This window comes from Filicampus tigris, chromosome 4 (assembly GCF_054856515.1).
Source record: "Filicampus tigris isolate MCC_2025a chromosome 4, RoL_Ftig_1.0, whole genome shotgun sequence".
NCBI lineage: Eukaryota > Metazoa > Chordata > Actinopteri > Syngnathiformes > Syngnathidae > Filicampus > Filicampus tigris.
In genome coordinates this window covers 25,394,305-25,414,903 of record NC_141220.1, presented here as the reverse complement: position 1 = coordinate 25,414,903, position 20,599 = coordinate 25,394,305, and the positions used below count along the sequence as shown (strand labels likewise).

Below are 20,599 nucleotides of genomic sequence, written 5' to 3'. Positions count from 1 at the left end.
TATGTAGTCTACTTAAAAAATGTATCAACATCCAGATGATTTTATTTTGTGCAACCACGTGACGAAATAAAATTGAGTGAATTCAACACACTATTTTTCCTCCGGGTGTCTTCGGGTTAGGGTTCAAGTATGCACAATTTTTTTGTGGCTCTGTGTGGCAGTATTCATTCTGACCCCGAGGGTGTCTGGTTCAAATCCCATTCTGTAGTCCCAAAACACAGACATTAGACCTAGTTGAAAGAAAGCCACCAGTAGACCCCCCCCCCCCCCCCAAAAAAAATGCCTTTGAGCAATGAACCGATGCCTCAACTACACAGGGCGTGGTTGCGGGCCACCAAAACGCTCTTGTTCTTTGTTTGGCTCCTCCGCAAAAGTCACCCGCCCTTTCCAAACTGCTCGGTGACATTCTGCCCGCCACCCCGAGGTCAAAGTCTGTTTAGCCGGCTGCCCTGTGAGGCCAGCCTAATCATGCATTCCGGTGACCGCTGCGCGCCGGCATTATTTCCGTCCCCCCGGGGGGGGGGGGGGGCAGTCGTGCAGCTGGGCGCACCGCCGCGTTAAGCTTTTGCGTGTTACGCATATGTGAATGTCAAGCAAGGCGGTCATTGAGGAAGGCCACGTCGAGGATTGAGGAGGGATCGCTGTCTTAAGCGATCCTGGAGGTGCCCTTGGCTCTGTTTAGTGTTTGTTCCAGGAGAGTGGCGGCGCAGCGGAAGCGGGCGCCCGCATATCGCTGCGGCCTCCTTCCAGGAGGAGCTCTGGGCTAGCCCGAATCTCTGCCCGCACCTGCACGCGTGTTGAGGCAAATGAACAGTTTGCAGCTTGCTGCAGGTGGAGTAGTTGATCATTACTCTAATCCCCCCGGAGAGATGTTCTCTCGCCGAACCCTCCTACTCACGTCCTCGTCTTTCGCTCAGGCTGACGCGTAAAACGTGTTGTCGGAAATATGCGCTGTTATTTTTAGAATGGATGGCATTACGCAATAAAGACTACACCCCCCCCCCCCCCCCCCGGGTTCATCATAGTAATGCGTTCTCCGCCGCCGTTCGGATGGTTGTGTTTACCCCGACTCCTCTTGGCCTCTTTAAGTGCATTTTGCGGCTTGCTGACTCTTCACCGGACGTGAAATGGATGGAGTGCAGAAGTGAATGCTTCACAGTAGCGGGAACTATAAAGTCGGTCTATTAAAATCGACGGTGATGAACGGTGCGAAAGTCCTCGGTCACCATTAAAACTGGAGTTCATTAACGCCTCGATAGATAAGTATATTGAAACCCCAACAATTTGGGGTTCACATTCTCAGCTTCTGGCATTTTTTTTATATTCTTCCGCTGAACATAACTAACAACTATTCTTGCTCTCTGTAATGCCCTTATATGCCGCCGAAATGTTTTGCGCCTTCTCGGGCACCGTGTTAGCGGATGAGGAGCCAGCTTTGGCCAAGAACTGATACTCATGAGGCGACAGAGAAAGCAGGGTGGTAAATGTCTCAAGATGATACAAAGAAAGGTCCAGATAGCTTTTGGCAGTGGTGGAAGTTGCTTACGGCGAGGTGCTCAACGTAGGTCTGAAGCGATGGACCCTAACCCTAACTTTAAAATCCCCCCCTTTTTTAAAATTCTAGATATTAATATTTCTCTCCTCCCGTTTTTTTTTCTTTTCTTGTTTCCATACTTTTTATTAATTCTACCCATTCTTCCAAACATTAAAAAAAATAAAATAAAAATCTGGCGGACACTCCAATTGTCTTTGGGAGGAAAATTGGGATATTTTTTAAAAACAAAAAAAAATCTTTAAAAGTTTTTTTTGAAAAATACTTTAAAAAAAGTTTTTTTTTAAAGCATCCTCTTTTATATATTAAAAAAAAAAAAAAAAAGATATAAAGAGAAGTTTTGGGTAATCAGTGCCCGTTCCCACTCTACCTCTAGGGGTAGAGCCCTAATATATATAAACCTAACCCTAACCCCAACCTAACCCAAAGCACCGATGTCCTGACACTTGCTTTATTCATATCATTTTCTCCATAGCCCACATCATCATATGTCTAATTATCTGATTCCGGGATACCCGCCCAATGCAGATAGAAGCAAATATCTCTCATGACCTTTTCCAAATCTGAACCATGAACAATAGTCAAAATCACTTTGCTTGCTAACAGGCTACATTCTGGTACATGGAGAACGACCAGCGCCATTATGATTCCATTGTAATTTACTTATTTAAAAGGGACAGTGCATATTAATGAACATTTTACATGTAAATATGCCAGAATTAGCCAACGGCTACTTTCCATCTGCAGTCCCTAGCAGGTCAAAAGAAGTAACATTACAATAACAACACCAATAAAGAGAAGGACAGAAAAAAAATCAGCACATAAAACTGACACATCAGTGACATACAAAACAAAACCAAAAAATAAATGTATCATAATAATACTAACAAGAGGGCACATTTAAAATGAGTGCTCACAAATTTGTTTTTTTTTCAACCACTTTTTTAGCTTGACTTTAAAAGTACTTAAAGTGGTGCAGTCTCTTATTTCAATCGGAATCTCATTCCAGACCACAGCACCTTCTGAAGTGTACACGGAACTATCGTCGCCTCAAACTTTTGCATCAAGTGCCAATAACCTTCATCAGATTTTGCCAACAAGACGTGATTGAACAGAAATCTAAAGTTTATAGCATAAAGCTCCTTTTTATGGGGGGGTGGGGGAAGCTAAGCGGGATTCTCTTCCCTTCTCTCTTAAACACAAAGCTCCTGTGCTGTAAATAGTGGCCGAGGCGGAAGCTATGTGTGAGAAAGGGATTGTTGCAAAGCCCGGTGTATCTGGACTCTCAAGCTGTGCTGCGGGGCACCTGTTCAAAATGCAAAAAATGCGCCAGCTCGTGTCTGGCGCAGCGTTGCCAAAGTGCTTCTGCGGGGACGCGGGGATGGGAGGCGCAGGTAGCGAGGACCAAATAAGACCACATCGGATAGGGTGAGATTAGACGTGGAGCAGAGGGATGGAAATTGCTTCCTGAGCGTGACCATTAAAGCACCCTGAAGACATACGATTAGGCTGGAGCCCAAAGTCTCTCCTGCTTAGAGGCAGACTGAGACTATGGGATAGCTGCTAGACGCTTGTCCCAATGGCCGACGCTGTAAACGACAACATATGACAAAGTTCAATGTCATATTGACACGCTGGAAATTGCGATTTCCAAGCATTGGTATTGCTCCGCGGTGGGGTTGTAAAGAGCAGGTGGCTGCTCCCTTTAAAGTGGAAATCAACCCAAACGCATTTTTTTCAAGAATATGTTCCCAGCAGGCCCACTAGTTGAAACACAACATTCTGATTAATATTTTGTTTGTGGAATATGAGTTAAGCAGGAAATTCCACCCCTTTTTCGCCATCTCAGGGGGCGGCCGTCTTGTCCTTTCTGTCGACTGAAAGTGACATCACAGTTGCTCAGGGCTCAGGTAACGACCAATCATGGCTCAGTTTCAGAAAACAGGTCAGTCGTCATTGGTCGTTACCTGGGCCATGAGCAGTTGTGATGTCATTTTCAGTCGACGGAAGTGACAAAATGGCCGGCCGCAGAGATGGCTAAAAAGGGGGGGGGGGGAGAAATCTTATTCCACAAAACCCAATATTTATCAGAATGCCTTGTTTCAACTAGTGGGCTTGCATAGAACATAATCTTGAAAAAAATGTTTGCGTTGACTTCTCCTTTCAGCAGCAAAATCCCCCAATTTTTAGCCATCTCTGGGGGCGGCCATTTTGTCACTTCTGTCGACTGAAAATGACATCACCGTTGCTCAGGGCTCAGGTAACGACCAATCACGGCTGACCTGTTTTGCGAAGCCGAGCCGTGATTGGTCGTTACCAGAGCCCTGAACCGTTGTGATGTCATTTTCAGTCGACAGAAGTGACAAAATGGCCGCCCCCGGAGATGGCTAAAAACGGGCGGATGAACCCTTATTCCACAAACACAATATTTATCAGAATGCCTTGTTTCAACTAGTGGGCTAGCACAGAACATGTTCCTGAAAAAAAATATGTTTGGCTTGACTTCCGCTTTAAGCTCCTGCCAATAGATAAACAACGGTGGCCTCAGTAGAGACCCATTGATCAGGCACTATACCGACGGGAGACTGTACATAAAGATGGATGAAGCTTCCCTTCATCATTCATTGTCAGGCCTTGCGAAATGATTTTGAGATTGGATCACTGAAGAGGAGCCAAAACCCACTCACAACAGGTAATTTATGTAGAACGAGGCATCCTTCCATCCATTTTCTGGAGCGCTAGTCTCGTTCAGGGTCAAAGGCTTGGCTGACTCGGGGAGAAAGGCAAAAGACATCCTGGACTTTTTTTGGCCAGTCAATCACGGGACAACAGCGATCAGCTCATTGATTGGGATGAGCTTTGTGAGCCGCTGCACCACACTACCAATGACATCCTTTTTGACGATCATCCATTAGCTTGTGATTCTGGGCATGTTGCCCGCATGCCGCAGTGTGGGTTCACTGACTTCCCCTTTCAGGCATTTCTTGACGAGTGTGTCGTAACCGTCATTCGTTGTTCCCGCAACATGATTCCTTCCTTTCACTCTCATCACTCAAACTCAATAAAAATGAAAAAAAAAAAAAAAAAGGAAAAGCCTCCACCCGTTGACCCCCCGTTAAGCCCCTTTTGAGGCAGCCCCGCCGCTTCCCTTCTCAACCTGCTGATGAGAGTCTTCCAACTCATAGATCAAAGGCTCACGGCTGCCAAGCTGGGGCGCCGCCCAACACGGTCGACCCCCCCCCCCCCCCCCATCCCCCCCCCACCCCCACACTCTTCCCACCGCTTGCCTCATCAACCTTCACACCGTGTGGACCCGCCCTGACACCTGCTCCCGCTGCGCTTGTTTCTCTCATGTCGGCGTACGCTAGGTTTGCTAAACACTCGGTGTGGCGACACGCTGAACTGAACAGATTGTCTCACTCGATCTGACCGTCCTGTGTGGCTCCGAAAGTCTTTTAAACGGTGTTGAAGAGTTGGGCTCGAGATATCGACAGGAAGTATTTGTCATCAATTTTCCGGATTTGCGGACAATAGCGGACGTTTGCATTTAGCCTTTAAGCAGGATCTGTTGACGCAGCAGATTATTGGCGGGCCAAACTCCCTGTTGCAGTAACTGGACCATCTGTCCTATCTTAGCCAATGACACTGGAATGACACTGCGCCGGCAATATGAGTACATAAAACCGTGGCTGAGAAGTGTCGTTCACTTTAGGGCTGTGCAGTGAATCGAAATTCAATTACGATTATTACACTCCTCGATTGATTACAAAATTGTCATAATCGTAAAAAAAAAAAAATAAAAATATTAATTTGCATTTATATCCAGCACACTATGTTTGTTCACACAAGGAAATCATACTTGAATTTATACATTTGCACTTTTTTATTTTTATTTTATCATAACAAATTTTATACATTTCGTTTGGTCCAAAAGGAACTTACTTAAATTTATTTATCTTTACATTTTTTATGTTTGAACATTTTCTTGTTTTGTACCCAAAAAAAAAAAAGATCATTTGGCTAATCGTGATTTCAATTATTACCAAAATAATCATGATTCATATTTTTTTTTTTCCGTAATAACATATCGTCACCCTGTTAAAATAATCGCTTAAAGCGAAAGTCAACCCAAACATATTTTTTTCAAAAATATGTTCCCAGCAGGCCCACTAGTTGGAACACGGCTTTCTGGTTAATTTTCCGTTTGTGGAATATAAGTTAAGCAGCAAAATGCACTCGTTTTTAGCCATTTTGTCACTTCTGTCGACTGAAAATGACATCACAACTGCTCACAACGACCAATCACGGCTCAGATTCAGAAAACAGGTCAGCCGTTTTGCTGCTTAACTTATATTCCACAAACGCAAAATTAATCAGAATGTCATGTTTCAACTAGTGGGCCTGCTGGGATTCTTGAAAAAAATACGTTTGGGTTGACTTCCACTTTAAGTCATTTTGTTTCTGTTTTTTTCTGAAAACGCTGAAAACTCAACTACATTCTGATGTTCTTATATGCATTAATAATTTAATTTTAGGCGTAAAATTGAATGATCTGTTTAATATACACGCACAAAAGGGTTGCGTTGATCGTCGTGCATCAATTTTGTGTCTTATTATAGTTGCGTTAATTGACTCCGTTCATCTTCTGCAAATAAAGCTTCCACGCGAGCTTCCTGGTGGGGCATCTCGCATGCATCTCGTGGCTGGAAGCGAACCCGTTGATGTGATGGCCTCTGAGAACCGTCATCATTTATTGATGTCTCCATTAAAGTATCACAGAAGTCGGAATAGATTTGGGGAAGAAGAACCGGATGCGCTGGTGGGAATAGCAGCCTGCATTCTCGCCGCACTGAAAAAGACGACCTGTCGAGAAGCACGACCCCTTTGACTTCCTCTTCCCCTCAATTGCGTTGTGACTTTGTCGCTAGTCCCAGCCAATAGCAACTTGTTTGATCAACAGCATCAAGTATTTACTGAAGCTAAGGCCCGTTTTTTTTTTTTTTTTTTTTTTTTTTTTTTTAATGCAAATATTTTTTTTGTGTGGGGGGGGGGAAACCAGTTGGGGATTATTCGCATTGATTTTTCATTTATGAATTCATATTCTTCCACAGTCACAATCAAGAGTGTGTCAAATATTCATAGCGAGTGAAATCCTCACAGAAATGCACCGGCTGGCGTATTTCCTCGGAAAACGTCAAGCCATTTCACGTCAGCGGAAATTTATTTGAGCAACACTTTGTTATGTGTCATAAGCAATGAGATATTTTACATAATTACTTTCTTCTTTTGGTTGAATAATGAATGAAGGGCATTAAATTTGAATACAGTGGCGGCTGCAGAGAGTTTCTATCGTGGCCACTGCCGCACTTCTGTGGGGAGTCACGCAAGCTCACGTGACTGGTTTTTGTATCGCTGGAAGGAAATAAACCGCGATGGACAATAGGTCTGTTCCATTATGAAAAAAAATATGAATCACAATTATTTTGGCAATGATTGAAATCACGATTATTCGACCGATTTTTTTGGTACAAAACAAGAAAATGTTTAAATATGGTTCTGGAGCCTCATTCCTTTCCACAGGTACTTTAAAAAAAGTATCTAATTTGCTTTTGTTTTGCAACTTAGGTTCTTCCAGGGATGTGAAAGCCGCCGCCGAGGTCTCGGAGCAAATCGTCCGCAAGCTGAGAGGCAAGAGCGAGTTCAGCGTGCTGGTGACCCTCAAACAAGAGCGCCTCAACTCGGGGGTCATCCTCTCTCTTCATCAGTCGGAAAACAGGTTGGCGTTAGCTGTTCTCTAGCTGCGGGAAAATGTGTTGTTTACAGTAGTAGCGCGTCTAATGGAATAGCGACAAAAACACCGCCGACATAATGACGAGTCAGCACATTCGCTTCCATATCGATCGAAGCTCGAATATCTTCAATTGCCACTCCTTTTTTCGATGTTTTACAAGGCAGGCGGGTAAACAGAACAAATGATCCTGTACGCGAATGTATTATTCACAGTCCATCAAGGAGCCAAACACGGAGCCCGTAATCGTGCCCGGGAAACTGATGAGACCTTAACCGCAGTTTAGTGGCCCGATGTTTGCCATTAGTTTGAGATAGCCGAGCCGTTGGATGATCACAACGGCAATCCGGCATAATGCCCCGAACGAACAGTTTGTACATTAAAGTCAGTCCTGAGACGAGAGAGCTCGCCGGGATGTTAATGACCTTCTTCGACACTGATTAGCCTTCCCGGGAATATTTGCATGCAGCAAAGCAGCCCGGTTTCTTTTCAATGCGCGGCGGTGACTAATTTGGTGTCATTCGCGCATGCATGACCTCAGAATAGTAAATCTATCAGATGAGGTCTGGAGATGAATCAAGCCCATTTTTACACTTGCATGCGTGTCTGGCATTCCCTTGAATACGAAAACCGCTGGACGCACATATCAATTTTGAACATCTTAAGCGGTTTTTAAAACGGGTGAGAGACCCCACACACCACGAGGAAAAAAAATTAGCATGCGTGTGCTTAAAGCGGAAGTGAACCCAAACATGTTTTTTTTTTTCCAGAATATGTTCTATGCAGGCCCACTAGTCTAAACACGGCATTCTGATTCATATTGCGTTTGGGGAATATGAGAAATCCACCCGTTTTTAGCTAGCTCACGGCGGCGGCCATTTTGTCACTTCTGTCGACTGAAAATGACATCGAAGTTGCTCAGGGCTCAGGTAGCAACCAATCATGGCTCAGGTTTAGAATACAGGTGAGCTGTGATTGGTTGTTACCTGAGCCCTGAGCAACGATGTCATCTTCAGTCGACAGAAGTGACAAAATGGCCGTCCCCTGAGATGGGTAAAAGTGGGTGCACTTGTGGGCCTGCATAGAACATATCCTGGAAAAAAATATGTTTGGATAGACTTTCCACTTTAATGCTTTTATAGATTGCGGGGTGCTCAAGATAACCAACATAGCACACCACATCTGCAATCACAATCACACAGCTCCGCCCCCAAACCAGATGCCAAGCGTAGTACCAGGGCTGTCCTTTGAGAGGCAGCATGGTGCCAGACACTGTTCAGGCTGCCTGAAATAATCAGATAATCAGCCATTTTGTCACTTCTGTCAACTGAAGATGACATCGAAGTTGCTCCGGGCTCGGATAACGACCAATCATGGCTCAGCTTCAGAAAACAGGTGAGCCGTGATTGGTCGTTATCTGAGTCATCTTCAGTCGACAGAAGTGACAAAATGGCTGCCACCCTGAGATGGCGAAAAGTGCGTACACGAGCGGGCTTGCATAGAACATATTTTGGAAGAAAAAAAAACATGTTTGGGTTGACTTCCGCTTTAACATATATTTTTTGGTCTGTAACAGAAAAAATCCCGAAGTATGCCAATTTGACAGAAATTCAAACAGAAATGAAACGAGAGCATTTTCTGCGCCCACTGACCACCTGTTGACTTCGGAGTGGCGTCCGTGTTGTTGATGCCAAGACGTCCGATTTGCTCTTAATCGACTTCCCATGCTGTAACCGTCTTTGCGCTGTGCTCAAGTTGTCCCTCCTCTGCACTTAACGCACACCTCACAAAACAAGATAATCGCCCAGGATAGCCATTAGAAACATCCGATAATTGGGACTTTGCTGGCTTGGAAACAAGTCAAAGGCAGCGGTGATGAGCTGTCGTTATTGCCGGCGCTGACAGAAATGATCAAAAACGTCACACGAGGATAGCTCTATTATTTTGACGACGCCGCACTTAACTGCCGTCGTCGCGCGCCGCTCGACCGCCGTTGTTGATTAAAATTTAAACGCTTGCCAATCTGCGCGGCGCTGGGAACATTGAATTGAGACACTTTCTTCTTTTTTTTTTGTGTGCATTTCTTTTCTCTCCTGACAGGTTCCTCGAGCTCGAGAGCAGCGGCCAGCGCAGCGAGGTGCGCCTCCACTACCGCACCAAAGGCCGGCAGGCCCACACCGAGGTTTTCCCCTACAGCCTGGCTGACGACCAGTGGCACAAAGTCTCCGTTGCCATCAGTGCCTCCCATGTCATCCTTCACGTCGACTGCAATAGGTAACATTTTGCCAAAGGATAATTCAATTGGAGACTCAAAATCAGAGGTGTTAAACTCACTGGGTCTGTTATATGAAGCACACACTGTAAATGTGTTATCATGAGGTATGCCAAAAAGTGTGGTTCGATCGATACCAGGGGCGGAGCCAGAACGTGGCTAATGGGTGGAAAAATCAGGGTGGGCCTGAATTTTTCTCTCGCTGTGCACAATCCTCGTGTCCCGACGCATTGTATATTCAAATAAAATGACAAACGACGAATTATATGAAGTTGGGATCTTCTTTAGACAACCATAATTATGCCATTCGTAATATTCAATAAAATTAAAAAAAAAAAAAAAAAGACAAAACACAAATTAAAAAATAATTTCCTAATAATTTACCAAAAATTTAAAAGTATGTATTTTTTCATGAATCTCACCGTGTGGGCAGTCTGTCAATCTAGGTGAGCTCCGCCCCTGATCGATACATATGTTGGTTTTAGGCTCACATAATTTGGTCCACATTAGGCGCAATAAGGGAACCAAATGCAAAAGAAACCGCTTATGTTTTGTGTAGAACAGATTTAAAAACATTTCAAGGGAAACATCAACAGCTTAAATCTTTTCTCTGAAAGTGCAACATCAGCCGTTTGTCATCTTTTGGGGAGATGATGGATGCAATGACCAGTATAAAGTATGACATAAGTCGAATAATGGTAAAGAGAAACCTTGGTTTTCCTGGTCAATCCGTCTGACCAGATCCATGTTGTGAGAAAACCAAAGCAATATTTCCCATAGGAAATAATGTAAATCCAATGAATCCGTCCTAGACAGCCAAATATATTCACGAATAAAATACGAATGACCAATTAAATGTCTCAATGATCATTGAACAACACTTTTATTATTATTTAAATGTAATTTAAAAATTTCAACCATTGCAAGTTGAGTTATCTCTTAGCGCCCTCTATTGGTAAAAACGTCTTATATTGTATTATATTATATTATATTATATTATATTATACAGTATTATATATATTTTACCACACTATTTAAAACAAAAAAAAAATCATAACAGAATAATATAAAATGCATGGATGGCTGATTCAAGAGCATTTTTGTTCGTAATAAAAACAGTTGGTGAATGAGGCCCAATGGCGCTGTTGTTGCGTGATGGCCAAGCACTCGTAGCCTGGTGAGTCAGTCATGACCAAGTTCGCATTTAATCCCCGAGCAGCACTCCCTGACCACACGTTATTTCACATCCCGTCACTTGGTGTTGCTATTATGATTAACTTTGATATTCTCTACCCGCTGGGAAGTATGTTTCCGACAATATGAGTCTAGAGACCAGAGAACGATCTAACGGAGAGATATATCAGGGTAAAGCCATTGGGAAATAACTTGGTAGAAAAAAGGGATATCCCATAGCATGAATTCAACTATGTGATTTTTTTATTTTTTATTATTTTTTTTATAGGATCTACGAGCGGGTGGTGGAGGCCCCCGACATGGAAATACCCGAGGACGCCTCCTTCTGGCTCGGGCAAAGAAATTCCGCTCATGGATTCTTTAAGGTTAGCGCTGAAGCGCACGCTCTGGATATCAATTTCGATGTCTTATATAAGACCCCGTAAATGTTGCGAAGCCCGACTGCTCGGCTCTGCCTTGTTTGCTTTTTACTTATGATGGAGCAGCTGGATTTAATTGCGAGCGTTTCTCAAGGCTCAGCCATTTTTAATTTGAGTCTTGCCCTTCCTGCCATCAGCATTGTTTGTTTCCTTTTCCTTTTCCTTTATGAACCCAACGCAATTACCTCAGCAAACCTCCACAATGCTGATTCGGGAGAAATCGTTGAATAGCCTGCGGACTACACTCATTAGGCTCGTCCTATCGTATTTTGTATCAATCAGCCGGCCTCCCGGATTGGACCGCACACTGAAGGCAAGGCTGAATGTTTGCTCACATTTCCCGGGCGCAGACCTCCGTCTGGTTTCGTGACCTTAAGCAGCAGTTTCTCGGTCGGGCGAAACACAATTCAATGAGCTCTGCAGGAGACTAACGATTAGCCAATCAGCACCGCAGGCACCGCAACTAGCAATGTCGAGGCTTATGGAGCTATGAGCCTCGTCAACATTGTAGTTGGTTTTACGGCTCTCCGGTGCACTTTGGCAGTTAAAAGAAATAAACCGCAAAAGAGTGGGCTGGCATCAGCTTCTATGAGGGATTAGACGCTTTCGTTCTTCCGTGATTGATGAGAGAAAAATGAATCCGGCTCAAGGAAAAGTCAGATGTAGGACGGAAACAGAGTGGAACGCGCTGACAGATCTGGCTGGAAGAGCGATGCATTTTATTATGAATGAATATACCTATTTTAATCTCTCCGACAGTGACTGTATGTTTGACAAGTCATCTGTGTCCGTGCTCACCAAATTTTGATCATGTTTTGGAGATCCGCAAATTTTTTTTCTTTTTTTTTTTTTTTTTTTGTATTGTAGGACTCCTCCTTACATTTGGTCTATAAAAGAAGCATAAGTACTAGTGTTGGGTTTTATAGTCGATTAATTGTGTGAAAATAATCAGAGGTGGATGCTAGGTAGGGTAGCCAAAATTTGTATTCAAGTAAGAGTACTATTTCTTATGGATAATATAAATCAGTAGTACTCCACATACTTACTTAAAGTCAAATAAAATCATCTGGATCCTGATACATTTTTTAAGTAGACTACCTAAGTAAGATTAAAGTAGATTAAGTACTGAAAGCAAACATGGTGAAGCATCATTTAGCTGTTATGCTGCACACAAATGGTACCAGCAGAAGTGAAGTCAGCCCCAAGTGGGAATATTTTTAAGTACAGGTTAAAAAAAAAAAAAAAAAGATAATCTCATGCTTAAGATTGAGCACTTAAAAAGTTTTAAACATTTTTTTTTCAAAATCGTTTTCTTGCATTGAATGTTTTTAATAATTTAAGCAAGCTATTATTTCTCTCAAGCACTAAATAACTGGTGATCTATTTATTTTTTTCATTAAAGCAAAATAGAAAATAGGACTCTGCAAATTCAAATATTTCACAACAATGTCAGTTAAAACAATAATTAATAACATTTATATAAAATTAATTAAGGCAAAGACGTTCATTTGTGATGCAGCACTTATTTTGCCAAGTTTGGCGTTTGATTTTTGGGTGCAGCGTTTCACCTTGGGTAAGGCAAGTAGCAATATGCTAACAAAACCCTGACTAATTGTGAGCGAGTAGTCACGTGTTATTTAGTGAATTGTTGGATGAAGGAAAGCTTGGAGGTCGCCCATACGATCTCCGCATGAGTCTCTTTAGCCTTGATGGATTTGCCTGGAGCCAATTAGTGCCTTTTCAAAACACGCTTCTTAATTAATGCCCGTGCATACAAACACATCAATTGGCATATCTCAGTACGTGCCTCTTAGCTGAAAATAAAATAGTAAATTATTAACATGATCATACTGGTGTGAAGGCCCTTTTTATTATTCTTTTTTTATTTGCCTTTTTGGGGCCCTGGAGCCACAAAGTCATCTTTTCTCTATTACTGAGTTGCTTGGTTTACTTTCATCCGCAATTTGGTCATCAGGACATGTTCAAGTAGACTTCAAAATAATTGGTACATGTTGATGAATAGGTATGATTCCTGGCAACAAAAAAAATCGAGTGACAACCTAATTAGGACAAACAAACACTATAGAAAATGAATGTGTGGTTACCATGGAGACAGACTATCATTGCTCCTGTGTGCGCAAACTTGTATTGTCGGGGTTTGGACAGAGACTGGACAGCAATCAATAGAATCAAAGTGGTGAAATTGAATTTGCAACCATAGTCGCTGTCACTTAACCTCCTGCCGGGGAGATGATTATTCCTTGGAGGCTTTATTATCATCAGCTCACGATCCAGAGTGGGGAAAACACATTTGTCTCATTGCTATCACTTTTACTTCACTGGGCTCACTTCTGTTTTGTCTGTGTGTGCCTGTGTGTTTGTGTGTGTGTGTGTGTGTGTGTGTGTGTGTGTGTCTTTTCAGGGGGTGATGCAGGATGTTGAAATTGTTGCAATGCCACAAGGATATATCTCCCAGTGTCCAGACTTGAATAGAAGTGAGTGCCCCATAGGAAGAGCCGCATCGAATAACACCACACCTTCCAAATAATACATGGACATGAACACAATAGTCTTCGTAGGCTTTTATTTTGAAATTTGCATTCGCAGCATGTGGCCACATGTTCCTGGCATCATTGTTGTGTGTATATATATATATATATATATATATTTATAGTGTGTGGTATACCCCCTAAAATATATTGGTTATCAGTATTGGTTTGGAGAAGCAGGAAGTTATCTGTTATTGGTATCGGTGGGAAAAAAAACAAAAAAAAAACAGGTATCATGTGTCCCTAATAAAATGATATATATGGTATAAGGACTGTTTATGGCACATGCAGCATGCTAATATACTGTTGCTAGTGTATATGTATAAATGTTCCACATTATAATCAACTCACGATATGAAAACAATGAAATGTGGCCAAAAAAGACTACAGTACAAACACACAAAAACTGCGGTATACCTGTGTATTTGGAAATATTTCCACATTGTCAATACTGTATATTGCATGCAAATAAAGGTGAAACCTAATTGCGTTTTCTCTCATTATATAGCATGCCCAACCTGCAATGATTTTCACGGCCTTGTACAGAAGATCATGGAGCTGCAGGATATCCTTGCTAAAACATCCAGTAAGGTAATGTTCAGTGCAAAGTCAGCCGCGGTAATTACAACGTCCAGTGCTCCCACCGAGGCCACGGCCGTGGACATTATTCTCTTTATCCTTACGTCTTCCTCTTGTACGTGCCTGGAGGGAAATTTTCCAAATGTCGAAAGAATACCTCTTTGTACGCCAACGTTCCAATTCGATTAGAGGTTAGGGTTCAAGGTTACTGCGATTTTTGTTCATCCTCATCAGTAGTACCCCGCGGGAACAACGCCCGCAGGGAATTTGTGCGCCGACTTGGTGAATTGTACTTCCATGAGGTCAAAGCTCATGTTTGCCGTGAAACTGTAATCTGCTTTCCAGACATTGTTTCTATCGGCCGAGTTGTGAGATGAATTAACTATCACTTGCTCTTTTGTCATTTACGTTCCTATCAACGGGCTGATCGAGGTGTGGTAATGTGTCTAATGCTTTGTTCTTTCTTCTTAATACAAATGAAGACACACAGGCTGGATTTGCACTCTGTGGTTCAAGTGACTATTTTTAAAAATTTTTGGGGGGGGGGGGGATATGCTTGTTAAGAAAAATAGCGTAAAATCTGATTTAATCACATTGTCATTTCGACTCTTCCAAATATGGATAAAAATTCATTGGACAACTGCAGTGTAAATATATATAGAAAGAGACATATACGTATATATATATATATATATATATATATATATATATATATATATATATATATATATATATATATATATATATATATATATATATATATATATATATATATATATATATATATATATATATATATATATATATATATATATATATATATATATATATGTATGTATGTATATGTGTGTGTGTATCCTATTAGCTCTGACAGGGCATTTTGACCTGCATGTAAATCCAGATGTCAAGGAGACATGTTGTCCCCATCTTGTCTTTGTCTTTGCCTTGCCTGAGCAGCTGTCCATGGCGGAGGAAAAGATGAACGGGCTGGACGGCTGCTATTGTGAGAGGACCTGCAGCGTCAAGGGGGTGGTCTACCGGGAGGACGAGGGCTGGACAGATGGCTGCAGGAACTGCACCTGCGTGGTGAGCCCTTCACATGTTAAGCAGTTTGTTATGTTTGTGTGTTCAGTTTTAATTAAGTGGCAGAGTGTTCATTGGAGTCTGGAAGTATGCGCTTGTCATATTGCGTATTTACGAGCAAGCAAGTGTGTCGTATGGCGAATGGAAGTGTGTGAGTTAAACAGTCCCGGCTGCCTCGCTTTAATCATCTCTCGACACGATTGAGGTGAAAATGCACCGCATTACCTGGCTGCAACCACCAGAGGCGCTGTTGATTCACAAAAAAAAAATTGTGGCATTACCACAGAGATTTTTGTGTAACCAGACTTAATTAAAAAAATTAAAAAAAAGAGAGATATTTTTTGTATTGTATTTTACGAACATTGAGTATACATAAAAAATTGGCAAATGAAATAATAAAGTACTTGTATTTTGTTAGTAATAGTTGTAATCTGCTGCATTACAAAATGGATAATTATTAGTTATTGACTCACTGAGTGCCAGATGTTTTTAAAGCCGTGCGTGAGAACCTCTTCCTTACCTACCCGTTGAAAAACGTACTTAACAAATATATACATCAGCGACAGTAAACATTTGGATTTCTAGATGACAAATATAAACAGCAGTTAATGATTTACTTATGAATTGAAATAGGCTTCGATTTATAATTTAAAGACTCTGTGGGGGCTGATAGTGATGGTGATGCATCATATTCATATTCATATTCTCAGTTTGCCGGTTTTACATTGTGTGTTTTGTTTTGCACCTGCGCCCATCAAATGTATCGAGCAGGTTGGGGGGCGTGCATTGTTGTGTTGTCTTTTATTGAATATCGTTACCGTTACCACGTTTCAATTCACGCACGGTTGCCTTAGCTACCCCGGCAAAGATGCCCCGTATAAGAAACCTTCACGTTGCTTGCCAGATTAGATGCATCAACAACGGCGCTTAGTGCCGCTCCAGCCTTCTCAGGGGTCTACTTTGCGCTGCGCCAAGTGTGAATAAGTGGCAAAAAAAAATACAATTATAAGCGGTTGGCGATGTAACACATCAGCAAACATTTCACCCCCTGTCAGTCTTCTCAGCTTTAGATGATGAAACTAAATCACTGCGCTGCCTTATCCCGTGCGCTATGAATGAGGAAGTCGCACATCTCCTCTACACGCCGCTTAGCTAATTGCTCCTGACAGACGTAATCATCATCAGGCGTTTGTTTCGTGCCTTCAGCCAATGGAATGGCTTCGTACGCCGGGAATGGTCGCGTCGGTCTGCAATTAAGGAATTAGCCGGGATATGTTCTTTACCTGGCGCGCCGCTATTAGCTGTGCCCTTTTCAAATGCAAAGGTCATGCAAGGAGATGTTATCAATTATGTGAAGCGGGTTCATAGATGTTGTTTGTCGCGGTTTCTACAGTTCATAGAGGCGACGCCAATTACTGGCTCAGTCGGAACCGGAGATAATGTTTAATGAAACTAGATATGCAGGTGACGCTTTGAATCTAGTGTAGCCTGCAAGCGGAGCTATGATATTAAATAATCACCGTACAGATTAGTTATTAATACAGTGGTGCCTTGAGGTACGAGGGATCAAATTCAAATAGACATCGCAATGAATGGCCTTTTCAAATCGAAAGTAAAACATCGTTACTATACTTAAGGGTAAAGTGGACCCACTTTCAGCTAAAAATCAGCCCGTTAAAATGGATTTCAGGGAAAACAAAAAGGAAAATAACCCCCCCAAAATTTCTCAAAAAGCTCAATTTCAAAATACATGTTCCATGAAAAAGGGAGGGAAATAAAAATAAAAATAAATCTGTTATTATGCAAATCGATGTGTCCGTTATAATCCGTTCCAGGCATCACTGATCATCACAGTGAAAAATACGTTTTTTTTTGTTTTTTTTTAAATCTGGTGCATCCGCCTGGGCCTCTCTCCAAACACTCATCTCGGCCATGATACGGGGAAAAAATAAGCCCAATAGCTGGCAAAATTGAATTGAAAAATTTGAAAAAAAAAAACACTTTTTGAGAGCTTCTTTGAAAAGAGGAACAAACCAAATAAAAAAGAAAGAAAGCTTGATTGAAGCAGCTTGTAGAAGGAAAACAAGCGCAGGGCTCTGATTAACCTAACTTTAATTAACCTAAATTATGTAAGCCTAAAACAACTACATTCACCACACACACACACACACACACACACACGTACACAACCCCCCCCAAAAATCCACAGCGGTGAAAAATGTTCTCCTCACACAATGCGTGGTCTTCCTGTTTTTCTCCGGCAGAACGGCACGGTGCAGTGCGAGACCATCTCCTGCCCACCTCCTCAGTGCCCAGCGGGCACACTGCCCGCCTATGTGAAGGGCGCCTGCTGCAAGGAGTGTCAGCGTGAGTGGAGCACTCTAAACCACAGCCATCCTGCCTCCCACACGCAGCCACGATTGCACACACTTGACTGCAAGCAACAACGGCGCTACCACTATTTAGAGCTCACATATCTCACCTTGATCGTGGCCCGCCTGGTTATTGAACGGGGATCCTCTGTGTTGCTAAGCTACCTCGTAGCGTCGTGGCTCTGTCATTGTGCATATATATATATATACAGTATATACATGACGTTGTTCACGAGCGGGCTTCGAAACACAGATGGTCACCCGTGTCACGGGTGCCAGCCACTTATTCATATTTATGTCGGAGGAAATGACACACACTCCTCCAACTTCCATGGTGCATACTGTACCTCGCCGCCGGGTGAATAATTCTTTTTCATCACATTGCTCCACAAAAGGTCCACTTAAATTTTTTTTTTTTTTTTTTGGGGGGGTGGGGGCGCAATGAACTCTTTTTAGCCTCCTTACCATCATGTCACACAAGCTCCCAATTCCCCGCTCAATGAAAATGAAATTTTGAAGGATATTAGCTTTTCTCACCCTTACGTTTTTCTTCCATTAACCCGAATTAAAGAGATGTAAAAGCAGTCAGGGGAGCTTGTCCGTCTATAGAATAGAAATCCGTCTTGCTCAGGCACCGAACGGCGGCTGTTATTAGCTTCATCGATATGACCAGTGTATGATTAGAAAGGGATTGATTTTTTTTTTTTAAATTAAAAAAAAATACAGCGGAACATTTAAAGTCGACCGCTGCTGAAGTTTAGACAAAAACCACAAAAAGAAGTGCCATGCAATCTCGCACGTGGCGCCATTCAAGCTAGGGCGACCACGCCATGTAACATTGCTAAACTTTTCCTTCAAACATGGCCCGTTTGTGCACTTGATAAAGGTTTTATGAAGGCATGAAGAGCTTGGAACGGCTTATTTCAATTTACAATATTTCCTATGGAGAAAATGATTTTTGAGATGCGAACTTCAAACAACCAGCTTCACTGACAAGATTCTGTTTATTTTTAACATCACAACGGATTTTTAAAATGCGAGAGACTTTGCACACGATGATTAAACTATCACAGCATGGGCATCTAAGACTGATGTAAAATACAAAGAAGCAAGAGTAGAAGAAGAAATAGATGAAGCTAGGCTGGCTAACTGTTTGTTTATCTGGTAGCTAGCTGCATTGTGGTTGCAAACTTTTCTCCTTGTCATTTCTTTTTTTGGTGGTGAATGATTTCTGAGACACATTCTACGAGCACTCATACAACATACAACCAGTTGCTGTTTTATTTTTGTCTGGCAACAATCTGAGCTTCACGTTGCTTCCTAATTAGCAATCGCTACATTTCCTGTAACAATCACTCAGTCCGTGACTCAGCCGAACTTGGTACAGACGGCAACAAAAACCGTTGAGATCTCAAAATAATCTTTTAAATTTGATCGTAAGGGGGGCAGGAGGAGGAAATCCGGCCTGATTATTAGTTTGGATGTCTCATCTGCAAAGCGACGTCACTTGAGAGCTTTCCAATCACACACTCCCACACACACCGCTGTTGGCCAGCCAGCTGACGCACGAGCAACAAACGGGATGTAATTCCTTGTCAGGGAGAAAGTGTTAGTGCTTGATTGAATCGTTGGTGTGCGCCGCCCGAGCCCAAATCTGCTGAGGTGTTACGCCTCTTTAAAAACATACCAGGCGATTCTAATAACCACAACGCCCACCATGCTCGCTTATCTGAACAAGGTAGACAAACACGCAAGCTCATTACAAATGCCTTCTACAAAGACACGGTTGGCTCGCTAAATGAAAGCCGTGCACGGAGTGACTGGATAAGTAAATAACAATCATATTATGTTAAGTGTATATTTAATATGTTGGTTATGAAGGAGTATTCGAGAGTGATAAGGGTCTTTATATGAATTTGTAAATCCGATACCAAAGATAAGCATTGTTAAGGACTTTACCAAGTTAACAGTTCAAATTCTATTCCCGTAATATTACGATTTTATTCTCATAATAAATTTATTCTCATATTACTACTTTTCTTGTAACTTTCTTACTTTTTAACTTTACAAGTCTATTCTTGTAAGATTGAGACATTGACATTATTAGCAATAAAATACTTTTCAAGTAATATTACAAGCTTTTTTTTGCATGGCCTTACAATTGTATTTGTATTAATATGATTTAATTTCTTAAAGGGGAAGTCAACCCAGCAGCATTCTGATTAATTTTGCGTTGGTGGAATATAAGTTAAGCAGCAAAATGCACTCGTTTTTAGCCATCTCTTGGGGCGGCCATTTTGTCTTCTGTCGACTGAAAATGACATCACAACCGCTCACAACGGCCAATCAGGGCTCAGATTCAGAAAACTGGTCAGCTGCGGTAACTTTATGACCTTATTCTTGTATAGCTGACATGTTATAAAATGGATACACCGCCGTGCTTGAATTTGTGCTTTGAAAAGACGATTGAATGAAACTTATGCTATAACTTATTTGTTTATTTATTTATTATTTTTTTTTTTTATGACAGCCGTGTGCCTGTTTGGTGGACGGGAGCTGGTGGAGGGCGAGCACAAGGCTGTGCGCGACTCTTCGGGCAGGTGTCTGCTTTTTGAGTGCAAGGTATGTTAGTTCATTTGTGTATCCTCGCTAAATATGCTAAATATTCTTCCAATGAAACTGCTTCTTGTGACAAAACAGTGAACCCTCACCGTCGCCTCGTCGCGGTTCACTGTTCATGAATCTGTACATTTTTCAGGGATTCGCCGCAAAACTCAACTTGCGTATTTAT

General features: G+C 42.1%; 1 protein-coding gene across 1 annotated transcript in view; it reads left to right on the top strand.

Moving 5' to 3' along the window:
- The window catches only part of nell2a (neural EGFL like 2a), an 88,042-nt gene that overhangs the window by 7,651 nt on the left and 59,792 nt on the right, over positions 1 to 20,599 (top strand). The window contains exons 3-10 of the mRNA XM_086028450.1: positions 7,178 to 7,328; positions 9,441 to 9,614; positions 11,075 to 11,171; positions 13,648 to 13,720; positions 14,283 to 14,365; positions 15,311 to 15,439; positions 17,701 to 17,803; positions 20,339 to 20,430. Of these exons, the coding sequence (XP_085884576.1) occupies positions 7,178 to 7,328; positions 9,441 to 9,614; positions 11,075 to 11,171; positions 13,648 to 13,720; positions 14,283 to 14,365; positions 15,311 to 15,439; positions 17,701 to 17,803; positions 20,339 to 20,430 (902 nt within the window). The remainder of the gene's footprint in view (positions 1 to 7,177; positions 7,329 to 9,440; positions 9,615 to 11,074; positions 11,172 to 13,647; positions 13,721 to 14,282; positions 14,366 to 15,310; positions 15,440 to 17,700; positions 17,804 to 20,338; positions 20,431 to 20,599) is intronic.